The sequence below is a fragment of the Cariama cristata genome, unplaced genomic scaffold (genome assembly GCF_000690535.1).
Source record: "Cariama cristata isolate BGI_N322 unplaced genomic scaffold, ASM69053v1 scaffold22668, whole genome shotgun sequence".
In the NCBI taxonomy this organism is placed as follows: domain Eukaryota; kingdom Metazoa; phylum Chordata; class Aves; order Cariamiformes; family Cariamidae; genus Cariama; species Cariama cristata.
In genome coordinates, this window is record NW_009629936.1 from 9,442 (window position 1) to 23,546 (window position 14,105).

The 14,105-nt window shown below is 36.4% G+C and overlaps 1 protein-coding gene across 6 annotated transcripts in view; it reads left to right on the forward strand.

The window, feature by feature from the left end:
* Positions 1 to 14,105, forward strand: part of ETV1 (ets variant 1) — a 65,158-nt gene that overhangs the window by 9,150 nt on the left and 41,903 nt on the right. For 4 of the 6 annotated variants that reach the window (XM_009705353.1, XM_009705356.1, XM_009705357.1 and 1 more), the window contains one exon: positions 3,453 to 3,506. The exons of the other annotated variants lie outside the window; for them this stretch is intronic. In XM_009705353.1, coding sequence (XP_009703655.1) covers positions 3,453 to 3,506 — 54 coding nt within the window. The remainder of the gene's footprint in view (positions 1 to 3,452; positions 3,507 to 14,105) is intronic. 6 annotated transcript variants of the gene reach the window in all.

The window sequence follows — 14,105 nt, forward strand, 5'->3', positions numbered from 1 at the left end:
CCCCACCCCCCCGTAATTAAGTGGCTCAGGGAAACATTCTCATTCAGTTAGATGATCATTTCAGATACCTTTTTCAATTTTCCTCTGAATGGCAGAGTAAAAAAAAATTTTGGTGATTTAGGAATTTTGTCTTGTGTTGAGCTTGTTAACAGAAGACCAATGAAGATTTTATGTCAGGCCTGCTGAATTGCGATATTTGTGGATAAAAGAAAAGAGGAAATGAACGGCATACATATATAAATGTGCAGACAGTTGCAACACCGCAAGTTACATTTTCCTTTCAGACATTGAGGGTGAAGTGTCTTTACCTGTCTGTTTAATTTGCTGCAAAGTCTACCTGCAATTACCCAAACTCAAGGTACAGAAGTCCTCTCCCCTGGTGGAAGAAGTCTGTGTATTGGGCTGGTGATGGTTGCTTGCATTTCTGCTGTATGATCATGTGCGAGTTTCAGTTCTGCTAGTTTAAAAATAATATCAGATTAAATGATGGAATAATTTAAGTTCTCATTTCCAACAGTTAGCAGGTCCTTTTAATTTCTTTGTATAGGATTGTGGGCTCGTTTCTAAGGTACTGATGCTACTAAAATTAGATTCCAGAAGGAAATGCATGTTCCTGGGTTTGGTGGTTGGTGGTTGTTATTTGTTTTGGTTATATTGGCAGAGTTTTAAACACTTTTTAACTTGCTGTATTCCTTTTCCTACAGAGGCTTTTAAGCCTGTGTTAATGTTGTATTTAAAATGTATTTAAAATACATTTTGACAGCGTAGTCTCCATCTATTTCTAGAGTACTGATAAAGTGATGCGCTTTGATCTCTATTAAATATGCCTTCATAAATTTGGGGGATCCATGAATGAAGTATATTTGTCTTGTTTACTCCAGACCAAATCAGGGGTAATGACAGTATCTCTAAAGTAATACACTGGTTTTCTGTTACAGTTCAAGCAGATGTATTTTATTTTTTCTTAATCTTTGGCTGGGGAAAAAAAGAACCTTATTTACTGATATATACATAAATCTCTACAACAGATTTGTTCTGGAGTAAGTGAAGTTAAATGGATAAAACCTGGATAAAGCACCGCTGAAGCAGTCCGACACGCAGAGTACGCTCTAGAAAGTTATATAAGATTGCTGTCCGGGTTCTGCAATCACTAAATGTAGCCTCCTGATTTCAACAGGAGAGGGTTTTGTTTTCTTTCAGCGTTTTTCAGATATCCCAGATTCACAAATTAACATATATATGTGTATATATGTAAAATGCATGTGCACATATAAAAAAATTGAGAGTCATATTAGCCTTCTTGCTGCATTTCAAAATGATAGCTGGCCTAAGAAAAATGTGTGGGATATGTCTTCTGTAAACAAGAAATTACTTGATACAATTACTTTAACTCTGAATGTACTCACAAACCCTTCAAAAACAATTGGAAGTGTAAGAAATCCTTAGGAATAGATTTTTAAGTAGGACACCTTGGTTTCATAATTGGATTCTTCTGTGACAGGCAAATATTTGGCATTTTTGTAAGGAAGATGCCTAAGAATCGCACGCAGTGAATTGCATGAAATGTCAGAAATTGCAGAGAGTTAGTATTTGGGCTCATATTGTCCCTGAGTTAATTTTTGGTAAAAGCCCTATGGTTTCTCTGGAGGAAAGAGAAATTTAATGCATCAAAAATAGTGGGAAAATTTGGGTTGGTAAAATTCATGTTTCATACAACTTCAAACTTTGAGGAGACAACATGTCCTCAGAGGTACTGGTTTCTTCTAAAGGCTAGGTTACTGCAATTTTTATTTTTTTTTTTAATTAAAAAACCCAAACAGCAAAACAACACTAGCTATGTTTTTTTCAGAGTAATGCGAATTACACTTTGTGTATTTATCTTACGCTTCTTTTCAAACCTGTGTTTGCAGATTTTCCAAGGTCATTTGTTTTTAAGGGGTATTTGCTGCAATTAAGACAGTAGGACTTCAAACGTTTGTTTTAAAACCGAGAGCAAATAATTTTTCAGTATGAGCCTTATTCTGAACCCTTTACCCAGGAAAAAAACTCCCAGTATTTCCTGAGTGAGGAGTGGAGATCTGGTCCATGAAGAGTACTGTAGTGCACATTCAAAAGAATTGCAATTATAATAAAATACGTATTTTTAATTCAAACAAATTCTGTTAAAACTAGTAGCAATAGCATGTATATGAAGGGGAACATATGCTTCCTAAACTAGAAAGTGTTCTGAAGAGCATTAAAGTTATATTTTATCATTTGATGTATTTAATGGTTTGATAGTCACAGTTTTGATAAATGATTATATAACCAATATTTACCTCTCAAATCTTGTTGGGTAACCAGATCATGGCAGATGTTAACTTTTAATTAAGATCATATGAATTATTTGCTTGTCTTTAGACAAAAACTGTGTAAATTAAAATATTTTCAAACAGATAATTTTATGCAGCTCTGCTGTGATGATTCCAGTTAGTATATGTTTGAGAAAAGGATGACAAAGTTCAGAGACGTTAAGCTGGATCTCTCTCGGGATGTACCCAGAACAAGTCATGCTCCGAGAATACCTCTTCTCAGTGTAATGTTCTGCAGTTGTTCGAATGTATTCACCTATAATACGCGTTCAGTGGTATTTCAGCTTAAATGGTTTAATTGAGTTTACAACACAGTGTGAGAGATGGCTAATGTCTTAGATATACAATGAAAAGGAACTGTGGTACCACAGACGCAAAATTATGTATCAGTAGACCGTGAAACGATTGTATTTTATAGCTCAGGTTTGTGATGAAAGTTTCCTAAAAGCGAAGATGATCTTACACAAGGTGAATGGATGTTAATAATGATTCTTTAAGTAAATCTTTTATTTTAATGTCTGAAATTTTGTCGTTGAACCAGGAATTTTGTGGTCTGGTAAAATAGTTCTTTTTGAGTATGTAAAACAATTACAAAAAACCCCTACTGTGTTGGCTGATTGCCATGAAAAATTTGAAATGCTTTTAAGTAAGCTGAAGGTGTGGTAGTTTGGGATTAAAGATGCAGAAGAGTTAAACAGTAGGATTTGGGTTTATGCAGACTTTCCATGCAGATACTTTGGAAATGAGCGCTAATGAGTTTTACCAGTGGCATGGTAGGTCCAGACCCTTGTGCAGGGAGTGAGGCAGGACCAGTGCCAGTGTCAACCTTCACGTCCTCCCATCCCCATTGCTCTGTGCCGGGGCTGCTCTGGACGCGCACTGCGCCGCACGGCTTCGCCCCAGGGTTTATCTGATATTAAAATGATGCGCTTGCCTGATTTTCATACTCAACAATGAGGAAAAAAAATCCTAGTTTTAATCTTGGCTGTGCTTGAAATTAAGCAGAAGAGTCTTTATTTATGCTTCAATGGCTTCTTTTAATTCTTTTCTTGTTTTTATTTTTTGTTTGTTTGTTTTTTGTTTTTGTTTTCCTTTCTTCAGCTCAGGTACCTGACAATGACGAGCAGTTTGTGCCAGACTATCAGGCTGAAAGTTGTAAGTATAGTATGAATCATCACTTTCTTAAAAATATATGTTTGTGTATTTATATTTGGGTCTTCATATTTGTTATTTATTGTGTTGTCTGCGGTCATGTGGTAGTTCCTTTTGCTGGTCGGTGACATCAGTGCGATGAATAGATAAAGCAAGTGACATTTTGACGTGCAGCCAAAAGAAGTTGTCTGGACTGAAGGTATAACCTTTAGCAGAGGGCCTTCTCCTGTAATTCCCACCCCCCAGCCCTGGGGAAGGAAGGAAAAACTCACATTGTGGAGGTGGAGGGTGTTTCTCTGTCTGTAGAGTGAGGAAAGGAGCGTGTTGAGCCACTACGGATCAGATACTGTGGGATATAGGAGGCAGCTCGGCCTAGCAGAAATTGGACTGCTCGATACATTTTGTGTATAAATAAATAAAAAAAATTCTCCACATAATCAATCCAATATGGCCACCGCTGAAGCATTTTTAAGTCATGTTAGCATGTGGCATTTTGTTGCTCAAACAAAATTTCCCTTTGAATTAATGGGAGGAAGCAGGAGTTATGTTAAGCTGCATGCTTTGCATTGTTTGCTACTTTACTTAACATGTGCCCAAACTTAGGTTTTTTTAGCCTGTACCCCTCGAAACTTGCCTTTACCTGCTAAAGTGCTACTATTCTGTTAAATGCTAGCTCCCCTTCGCTGTACCTGCTGTTCTGTGGTTTTGGGTGGTTGCAAGGGCGTAGTAAAGAAATGGCATGAGAAACATTATCTGACAAAGTCACAGACTTCTTGGAGCTCCTTTATGCATCTTCCTTCCTCATGGCAAGGCTCCTCTCCGTCATCAGAGGTCTCTTCTAAACAGTGTCTACTGATTGCAGCAGAGCACATGGTAGCTTTTCCATTTTGCTAAATGACTTAAATGATTTCTCCTATGAGAGCGAATTACCGCAGTTCACTAAACCAGATAACTGTTAAATACAGCATTTATGTACTGAAATGTTAGGATTAAAATTAGAGATTAGAAAGAATTTCATTAAAATAGTCTTTAACTCAAAAATCAAATTCAGACTTGTTGATTTTTCTTATAAATATTTTAGAAAAATTTTCCCAGTTATTTAGAAACTGTTTTAAGAATTTATTGAGAGTATCCATAACAACATTTTGTGAGGAAAAAAGGAAATAAAAGGATTTCTCATCCCCTGGACTCTGATAGTATATCTGCAGAGCAACAATTTATTTTTTATTTTTCTCTAGAAGTCCCTATACATATACCAACCAATAATCATGATCACTTTTAAACTTTTAAAGTTGCCCTTTGTAACAATTTTTTTTTTCCACCTCTGGCTTCAAAGACTTTTATTATTATTAAATTATAATATGAACGCCAAAATTATCTATAAGTTGAAAATCAGATACGTTATCCTACATATCGAGCTGTGTCCAAATATAGTCATGTATGCATACATCCTTTGTGTAAGAGTACAAAGTTCAGCTAGGGCTTCTGTTAACCCACAATTATCGTTACACAACAAGTCAATGATTCTTGGAAAATAATTTGTGAACTGTGAATGAAAAGACCCATTGAAGTTGGTCTCTGCTTTTGGTGATAAAGAAATTCTCCTAATATGGCTATTTTATTAATGCAGTTTTATTTCAAAGTTCTTTAGCCACAGCTTACACAGTATTATCAAAGGAACATTTATTTCTCCATTTCACTTGGTTTCTTTATCTTAAGTAAAGGTCAGGAGAGCTTCCTGGAGAGTTACTCTGGCAAAGGTTATGGAGTTTCAGACATATACTTGGATATAATGTATGTCGCTGTGGGCTCTGCGAAACAGGAACGGAGATCAACATAACCAAAACCATGGGGAAATTACTGCTGCAGAAGTAACACAATTGTGACTGTTTTCTCTAGGATTCAAACCTGCCTTCAAACTATATTATAATGACTTTATATAATCTATAAGTCTGTACAGTACTCTCCTTGTTACTGGCAGCAGCCTGGCAGGAACACTTGGTGTTTTGGGTTTTTTAAATTTTTTTCTTTTTAAACATGTGAGAGGATGGGCAAGCTTTCATAGGTTCAGTTTTTATTAATTGAGCCCAAAATGGTGAAGGATGGAAATGTAGACCAGTGAAGGAGGTCACAGCCACTTTAGTTCAGAGGCAACCAAACTCTGGATTGCTGCACAGATTTCGTTATGGAGTTATATATGGGTAGGTGTGTGCATGTATGATGTGCAGAGTATATGAAGAAAACTGAAGTGCTCCACTGAAACAGTTACAATCTGCAGTCCAGGTACAAAAATTAGTGACATTTTATTTCTAGCTCCATTGCTTGAGAAATGGGCTAGAAACCTGAGGTAGATCTGTAGTCTTAAATTGAAACTTTTAACATTGAAAGGAGTTGTAAGAAACTTTGGTAACAGTAGCAGCTCTGGAAAGCTGTGGTTAAAACTTTCTGACCTATAAATGACCAAGTTAGTCAACTCTTGAAGCAAAGATATAGAAGGTAGCAGAGGTAGTCGTGCTGCCAAGATCATGTGCTGTGTCCTAGCGCTGAGCAGGATTAAATGCCCCTTAAAATGCTGTGGGGTTTGCGTTTTTTTTTTTTCTGTAATAATGATTTTAACTAGTGAAACTGCACTGCGATTAGTAACTAAGGGAAACATTTAGTTTAGATTAGATATACAGTCCACTTTATCCACTTAGGGATTTAACTTCAAAGCTAGCTTGGGACCATGAATATTTCAATTATGAGTTGCTATTAAACTTCAATCAGTTTTCAAAAAGCAAACATAATATATATATGTATTTATAGTTGGGTGTGGGCTTTAGATATTATAAATGAGATCAACAGCTAGCATAACTTCATGTGTTATTATTGACGTTACTGGAATTATGCATATTTCTACTAGCTAAGGGTCCACCATGTCAAGCTTTCCCTTACGGCTTTAAACTTCAGTTTAGCTGTTTAAAGTTGAATTTATTTTGTTACTCCGTTATGTCTTCTGGAAGGAGATCCTTCCTACCATAATAGTCTTAGAAATATCTACATTTCCAAACCTTTCTTTTTTGTCACAGGGTCCAAAGGCTCACCTTGTCCATCTTGTATTACCTTTTTATTAAATATATTTTTTACTTTGAATACTTATCACAAAGAACCTTTTTGTAGTGTAGCTCGGAGTGAGCTGAATGAAGAGTAGATAACAGCTAGCCTGTTTGGATGAAATTTGAAAACCAAATTGCAGTTTAGTTTCTCGTAACCTTCCGCTTTCTGTGATGACTGAACTTCTTGAGTTGTAAGGGAGAAAAATGTGCATCAAATTTTTTTTTTGGCTTGTAATTACATTGGAAAAATGCTGCAGTTGCATATTAAATGGCGTAATTTTCTTACTCTTTCATTTCCATTGTCATAGGAAATAAAAATTCCACAAAAAGAGGGAGGAATCACTTTTACAGGCATTTACTTGGAAATTCTGTGTTAGGCAGGTTGGTTTTGCCCCATTCTGAATCTGCTTCTACACTTCAGCTGACCTGCTTGCTATACATTCAAGTGACTTGCTAATGACTCTTCTTCTAGCAATTACATGGAAAGTTGTGTAAAATGGAAAATCTGTTTCTCAAAAGGGTGAATGCCTTTTTTTTAAAAAAAAATCAACATTCTGTATGTGACACTTTTTCCAATTTCTTATTCATAAGACTTAGTTGAGCTCTTTTTCTGTCAATGTGAAGTCAGTATTCATGTGTGGAGAAGGGTGACCTGTGTTAACTTCCTCAGATAAGGTTTCCTATTGTTTCAAGTCCATTTTTGTACACTAAGGAGGAGCCAGATCCTGAACTAGTTGTAATCAGTGGTGAAGCTTTCAGATACTGTAGAGCAGCAAGGACTTTCCAATCTAGGAGAAAAATGGATAAAGTGTTCAGTTTGCTCGAAGTCAATAGCTGTTGAGGTGAAGATTGCTCGCTCCCATTGTTTGGATGGTTTCTGTGACAGACACAAGAGGAAGTAGGTAGGATTTGCTGATGTTTAAAGGATGTAGTTGGCAGAGAAAACTTGGTATTGTCAACAATACACTGATTTGTAATTCGACCTTTGTACAATTAGTTCTAAATTGGGATTACCCTGCACCAAACCAGGTTGCCTGGTGTCTTAATAGCATAATCGTGTTTTGTTTTGCTTTAATTATATGTATTTACATTGGTCTGTTCTTCCAGAGTTTGTTACTGTTTTTTTTTTCTCTTTCTTCTTTTGCCTTAAACTGTAGGTTACCTATTTAAAATTCATGATAAACTCTGGCTTTTTGCTTTTTATTTGTTATTGAATTTCTGCTAATGAGGATTTGTGCTGTGCTTCACCTTCTTGATCGGTTTCCTTCCTTCTCTTTCATTTTGTTCCTGTATTGTTTCCCTGATCATCACGGCCTTAACTTAACACTGCCAAAGGGTAAATGTTAATGTTAGACCACAGCTGTTGACAGTAAATGGGAAGGGCTGGCTGTAAAAGCTGTGCTCCTCCATGTCTGATTAAACTTTGAGATAGGAAAAATACTTTTTTAGTAGTGATTTTGTCTCTGATCTTGCACGACCTTTATTCTTTCTCTTACCTCTGCTTTTTTTCCTCCAGGTTTAGCAAAGGAGCTCTATCAATGTAGATGCCAGAAGCCTTAAATTATTCAGGGATGTGCTTTTTAGATGCTCTGGCTTGCAGTCTGTAAAAGCCTGTTAAAGAGAGATTCTTTACATGGGCTTCAGGTAGCAGTATTCTTCTGTCATTTTAACTAAATGCTTAGGATATTCCAAATGCAGTTTAAATGAGGAAAAGCTTTAATATTTATTTACATGTTTGCAGCATACAAAATAATAATTTTTTTTTCACACTATCAGGTGAAAAATGCTTTGTTTTATTTTCTTTCTCTTTTTTTTCTGTGACTTAAAATTGAAAACCGAATTTCAGAACTAGAAGAGCATGCCTGTTTGCTTTAATATAGCAAGAGCTGGGGAGCAATTGGTGGAGGTTAATTTTCACTTATTTTGACATATTTTGGAGAAAAAAACCCACACAATTAAAACAAAGTAGAAAACACCAGAATAATATAAGTTCTGATGAGCCTACTGAAGTCAAAAGGAGATCTGTTTACTGGGTTTGTTTTTGTTTGATGCAGAATAGTTTAATTTTGAGGCTTCTAGAAAAAAAATTAGTGGACTGAAAAAAGTGACAACATTTTTTTAACGTGATGATTCACTACGTAGGCAGCTGGTAGTCATGTCTTGATAGTGCACAATGTCCTAGAAATTGCAGTTGGTAGTGTTTTGATTTTCTGTGTGTGGCAAGTTGCTCACACCAGCATGTTTTCAGGTTTTTGTTTTACAAATTTACCTTTTTTTTTTTTTAGACTGTGTGTGGCTGGAATCACCTTTTTTTTAAGTGTAGCTCTGCAAGAGTGGTACTGCAGCAGGCAGTCGGACAAATATCCTACAAAGTGGTGCTAGTTATTCTTGGTGCTTAGCTATTCCCTGGTAGGGCTTTCTGCTGCAGCTGTGTTTTGTTTCTTGCCACTTGTCTTGAAACTACTTCCTTTCATAGGTCAGACGTTGTCAAATACAGAGACATTTACTTATTTATTTTAGTGCATGCCTGACTGTGACGGATTCTTTCTAAAGGGCTGTGAGAGTCAGGGCTCTCTGGTTTGTTCCTGCCCTTAGCTTTGCATGACCTTGGGCATGTTGCTTAACATCTTTGTTTCTCGGTTTGAAGTAGGTACAGAAATGCATGTATCACTCTGCTGTGAGATATACAGCTTTCTTAATGATCACTTACCTAGACATCTCAAAAGCATTTTACAAAGAGTCCAATGCAATTGCTGTTGTAAGAGCTGGAGAGGTCAGACTGAGGAGTTGATGCTGACCACCTCATCTCCCTTCACAGTTGCCTTAGATAGTCTCGCTTCTTTCATTGTGTCCCTGAGCACTTGTTTCCTTTGTTTAAAGCAGGACTGAAACTGTTACTAGCTGTTAACTTTCTTTTTTCTTTTTCTTTTTTTTTTTTTAAAAAAACTCTCATTCAAAAGAAATTAGGAATTGGTGTCTTTCAGAGAACTTTGTGGGCTCATTTTGTGGTTCATCACTGGGCATCAGCCTGTGCTAATATGGATTTTTTTTTTCCTGCTTCTTCCTCTAGAGGATTTTTGGAAATATTTAAATCTGCCATAATCACGACCTTTTCCATAATTGCAAGATTTAATTCTTGAAAAAGTTTTACCAAGAGGCAGACTGTCGACTGTAATGCCTTTAACTTGTGATCTTAGAGAGCAGAGGATTTGTGGTTTTGCTTTGATTTTAAGAAGCAATTTCTGTTTGTTTGCTTTTCTACTTGTATTTTTATACTAAATTTCCAGCTTTGAAGGTGCAAGGACTTTAGGTTCTCCTGGATTGTAGTAGTGGCTCACAGATTGTGTAAATACTGATGGTGGCAATAGCCCTGTGAAACAAATGACAAGACTCCGTCAAGTAATATAGCTTGTGATTTTTAAAACTTTTAAAGTGGAAGCTGTTCCTTTCAGTGCACCCTGCATGCCGTGATGTGAATTTTATTGCTAACTAAAAGGTACCTCTGGGCATCCCAGCAGAGACAGCAGCCACATTATGCAGATGTGGTTTAACTGCACAGGGCCACTGTGAACCTGATGGTCTCCAGTTCTCTGGGGCCTGAAGAGCCCTGTCCAGCTGCTTGGGCTCCTCTTTGTGGGGTTTTGTCCCCCTGTCTCCCCCCTGGCCTTCCACTGGTATATCCCTGCTCGGGCAAGCTGATTTAGTTCCCTTTCCTCAGAGCCCCATCCTCGTTTGCTGTTTTATTGCAGATTAAAGGCTTGGGTTGCATGTGGAGGTTATCAGCTAATGAATAAACTTCAGTCATCCTGTCCTGTGATAAATCTGTCTCATAGATCAAAGATTAAGCATGTAGACCTTTTTTCTTTCAAATGGTAATTTCTTAAGGCTGTCACATCACTTCCTAAGGTCTGTTTACATAAAAACAAAAACATTAAACATATTTTATTCAAAATGTTGAATTTTCAGTTTTGAAAAAACCTTCTATTTCCTCTCTGAGAAAGCATCCCCTCCTCCCTTCCCCATAAGGACTCTGTGATGATCCCATCTGTGGAAATACAGGCAAGCCTCACATTGTAACTTGTACTCATGGCAGTATTTTATTAACACTACAGTTATTTCTGTTTTAAAACTGATAGTTGTTTAGTTAATTTCATCAGGAGTATGTATATATATTAGAGCATCTGTTCAGTTCCAGTTGTATTAAACAAAGTATGCAGAAATTTGTTTCAACTGTATTTTCACACAGAAACCGAACAAGGCAGATTAAAAGGTCTTCATGATTCTATTTTGATACAAAACTGTTATTCTCCTTAAACTGCTTTCCATGCAGTGTTTTTACAAAATGTGTTTTGTATTCCTAGAGTAGCCTAAATAAGGATTTGAAAATCCATAAGCTCTGGGATGGTGTAATATAAGGAGGCAGTCTGCAAGCTGAGTCCATCCACTTCTGTTTATTTCATGTTTCTTTAGGTAAAATGTATTTACAGTCTGCATCATTTTTTGGTCTTTTTTCTTCTGCTTGCTGCCTCAGCAACTGAAGACAGAAGTCAGGCTCTCCCCACAGACTGCTCTGAAGTTTTCAAAGGGTATAGCAAGAAAAAAAGGCAGGAGAGAGTGACAGTCCTCAAAACATCAGTTAAGCGTTGGAGAGTCTGTGACACGTTCATGTCATGTAGGACCAGTATTGCTAGCCCTCTGTAAGCATACAGGAAAAATAGCCCTTGTTTCAGGTTCTGTGTCCTTTTGTTTTGACCCTATGCATTTTGGTACTAGGAAGTAATTATGGTGGAGCTGTTTATAAGCAGATAAATATGCATAAATGATGATACTTATTCATTTGTTTGAGTTTTAGAAGTCATCAGTGTTTTCTCTAGGAATGATCTAAACCTAGCCTAAACTGGTAAATGGAAAACTGATTACTTTTTCAAGGCATGTGCTCCAGTCTTTTCCCTGAGAAGGATTCTTTTCTTTTCCTTTCCTTTCACTTATTCTTCGTGTTCTCCTTGTCTTTGATACATTACTTTTACCCATTCTTGGATTATAGTTTGACCTTGATGAGGTGAATAGAGAAGTGAACTGTCTTGGTAAAGGATATCTTTATTCTTACGTATCTATTTGTTCTGTAAGCTGAGGATTATGCATGTTAGAAAAGAGTGAATCATTAGCAGCTTTATTTCTGGTTGTCTTTTTTTCCCGTGGCTGTTTATGAACTTATTCAGCAAATGTAGTTGCCAGTAAGTTAATGTAGTGAAATATTTTTTAGCAGTGACATTTACTGCCAAGTTCTGCAGTCACTGAATATGAAGGTTACTGACTGGCCAGGTTTTTGTCTTTAAATTTATATATTTTTGAGTCGTCGTCAAGAACATTTTAAAAATTATGTGTGCAAAAACAATTCCCTGTCTTGCTAATTTGATCCTCTTTGCTCAAATGTTGTTTCCTTTCTGCTTCTAATGTATACCTAAAAATGATTAACAGTTTAATTTTTTTAATACTCTGTCTTCATGCTGAAATAGAGTACAATGTTTCTTTATTAACCCATCCACAAATAAAATTTCACATGACCAAAGTACTAGCATAAATGGAGAGAAAAGAAACTGAAAACTGTCAGTATTCAGTAAAGATCGAAAGTTTCAAGCATTTGGGATTAGAATTTGGGAGCTGGTTTTATACAGAGTGTATACTCAGTGTGTATTTTTACATATTCTGTATATACATGTATGGATATAGATACACATACATGTATATGAGAAATATACACACCATGTAATTGTCAGTCTTACTGATTGCATGCACGTGTAAAATAATCGTGCAACTTCAGGAGAAATTGGCTGTGAAGAGAATGTGCAGTGCGTGTATTGGTAATGTACATTCAGTTGAGAGTCTCATATCCAGTAAGAATGCTTTAAGTAGTGGCAGAAGCCTTAAATACCTGTACTGAGAACCAGAGCCTGGTTGCAGGTGGTCAAAATTCCACTGGCTCCAGAAAGAGCACTTTGCTAAGAGTCTTTGAATATGGGGCTACTTATTTAAGTCGTGGCTTTATGTTCCCAGACGTAACCACTCCTGACAATGGCTTCTTTGTTTTCCTGTTGAATCAGTGATAAAACTTGTGAGCTGAATTTTATTGTTGACGTATTTCAATGGCCTGCACATTTTCCAGTGGAGACTGCAGTTTTTGCAGTGATTTTTGGTAGTGAACTAAAGATTTAGATTTCAGCCTTGCTTAGATGAACGATAAACTAGATCTGTTAGAGGTGCCTTACTGGTGGGCATTTGTAAAATTTAACACTGAAGCATGAAGGACACGTGTTTAGAGTGGTGACAGTCTTGTTCTTCCAACAAAGTAAACCAAAATCCCATTAGCTACCCTGAGATAGTGTATACTTGTTTTATGAATGTATACATATTTTTATTGTTACAGGCAAAATCAAATTAAAAATCATCTTCTCAAAATGCAATTTTGTTCCTCTTAGTGCCTACCATTGAGAGTTGCTAAAATAAAAACAAATTGTAAATAATCTTTTTAATTAGTTGTTTAATTCATGCTAGAGAGTGCTCACTGTGTAGTCCATTTCATTATTTATTGGCTTCTCTTGCTTTCACATATTCTTGACTAGCTGACAGACAGGCATGATTATCCTTGAGGATAATCTTTTATTATGACGCTCTTTTATTATGAGGATATTTCTGTTTTTATAGGGAAGCAAACTGACACACTGGTTATGAATCTCTGAAGGTAGGCTCCTAAGGCTGAGCTACTTCAAACTAGAATGAAGCTTCTGACACCAGTTGTTTAGGGTATGAACAACAAATGGCAGAACCAGAGATTAAATCCAGTTTCTTTCACATTTTGTCCAGCTGCAAGTAGAAAATCAGCACTCTTCTCATCTATAGCTGGCTATTAGCTCTTTGCATGAATACATCAGAAAAGAACAACAAAAAAATAACAACTAGAATGATGTAACTTGAAACTTTTCTGTAAGAGGGGAAAGGAGGCAGAATCAGTTCCTGTTTGTTTTCTGCTGAGGGCATGCTTTCCTAAATACCATGTTGATGATACCTTTAAAACAATAAATACAAAAAATATGAAATTATTTATTTTAAAGCTTATTGTTACTTCTGGCAAAAATACCTGTTGTAATTTCCAAAGTTTTCTTCATAATTCTGTTTCTACAAACCCGTTAAAATCCAGACCTGAAACCCTCAAGCTGCAGATTTACCTGAAGTGGAAAGTGTATATGTGTGTGTAAAACGCTGGGATATTATCTCACTTGGATATTTTAGTAATGGAAGTTACATAGTGCTTAGCCATTACCTCTAGCAATTCAAATTAAATTTTGGAAATTGCTGCAAATGGAAATCCTGTCCTCAGAAAAGCACACAGACCCTGATTTAGTGCCCAGCTCTTCTCTTTGCATTTAACTTTATTGATAATTCCCAGGTTGGAATACAATTTTAAGTTTTCTTCCAGGCTTGATTTTACATTAAGACCTTCCTCTTCAGC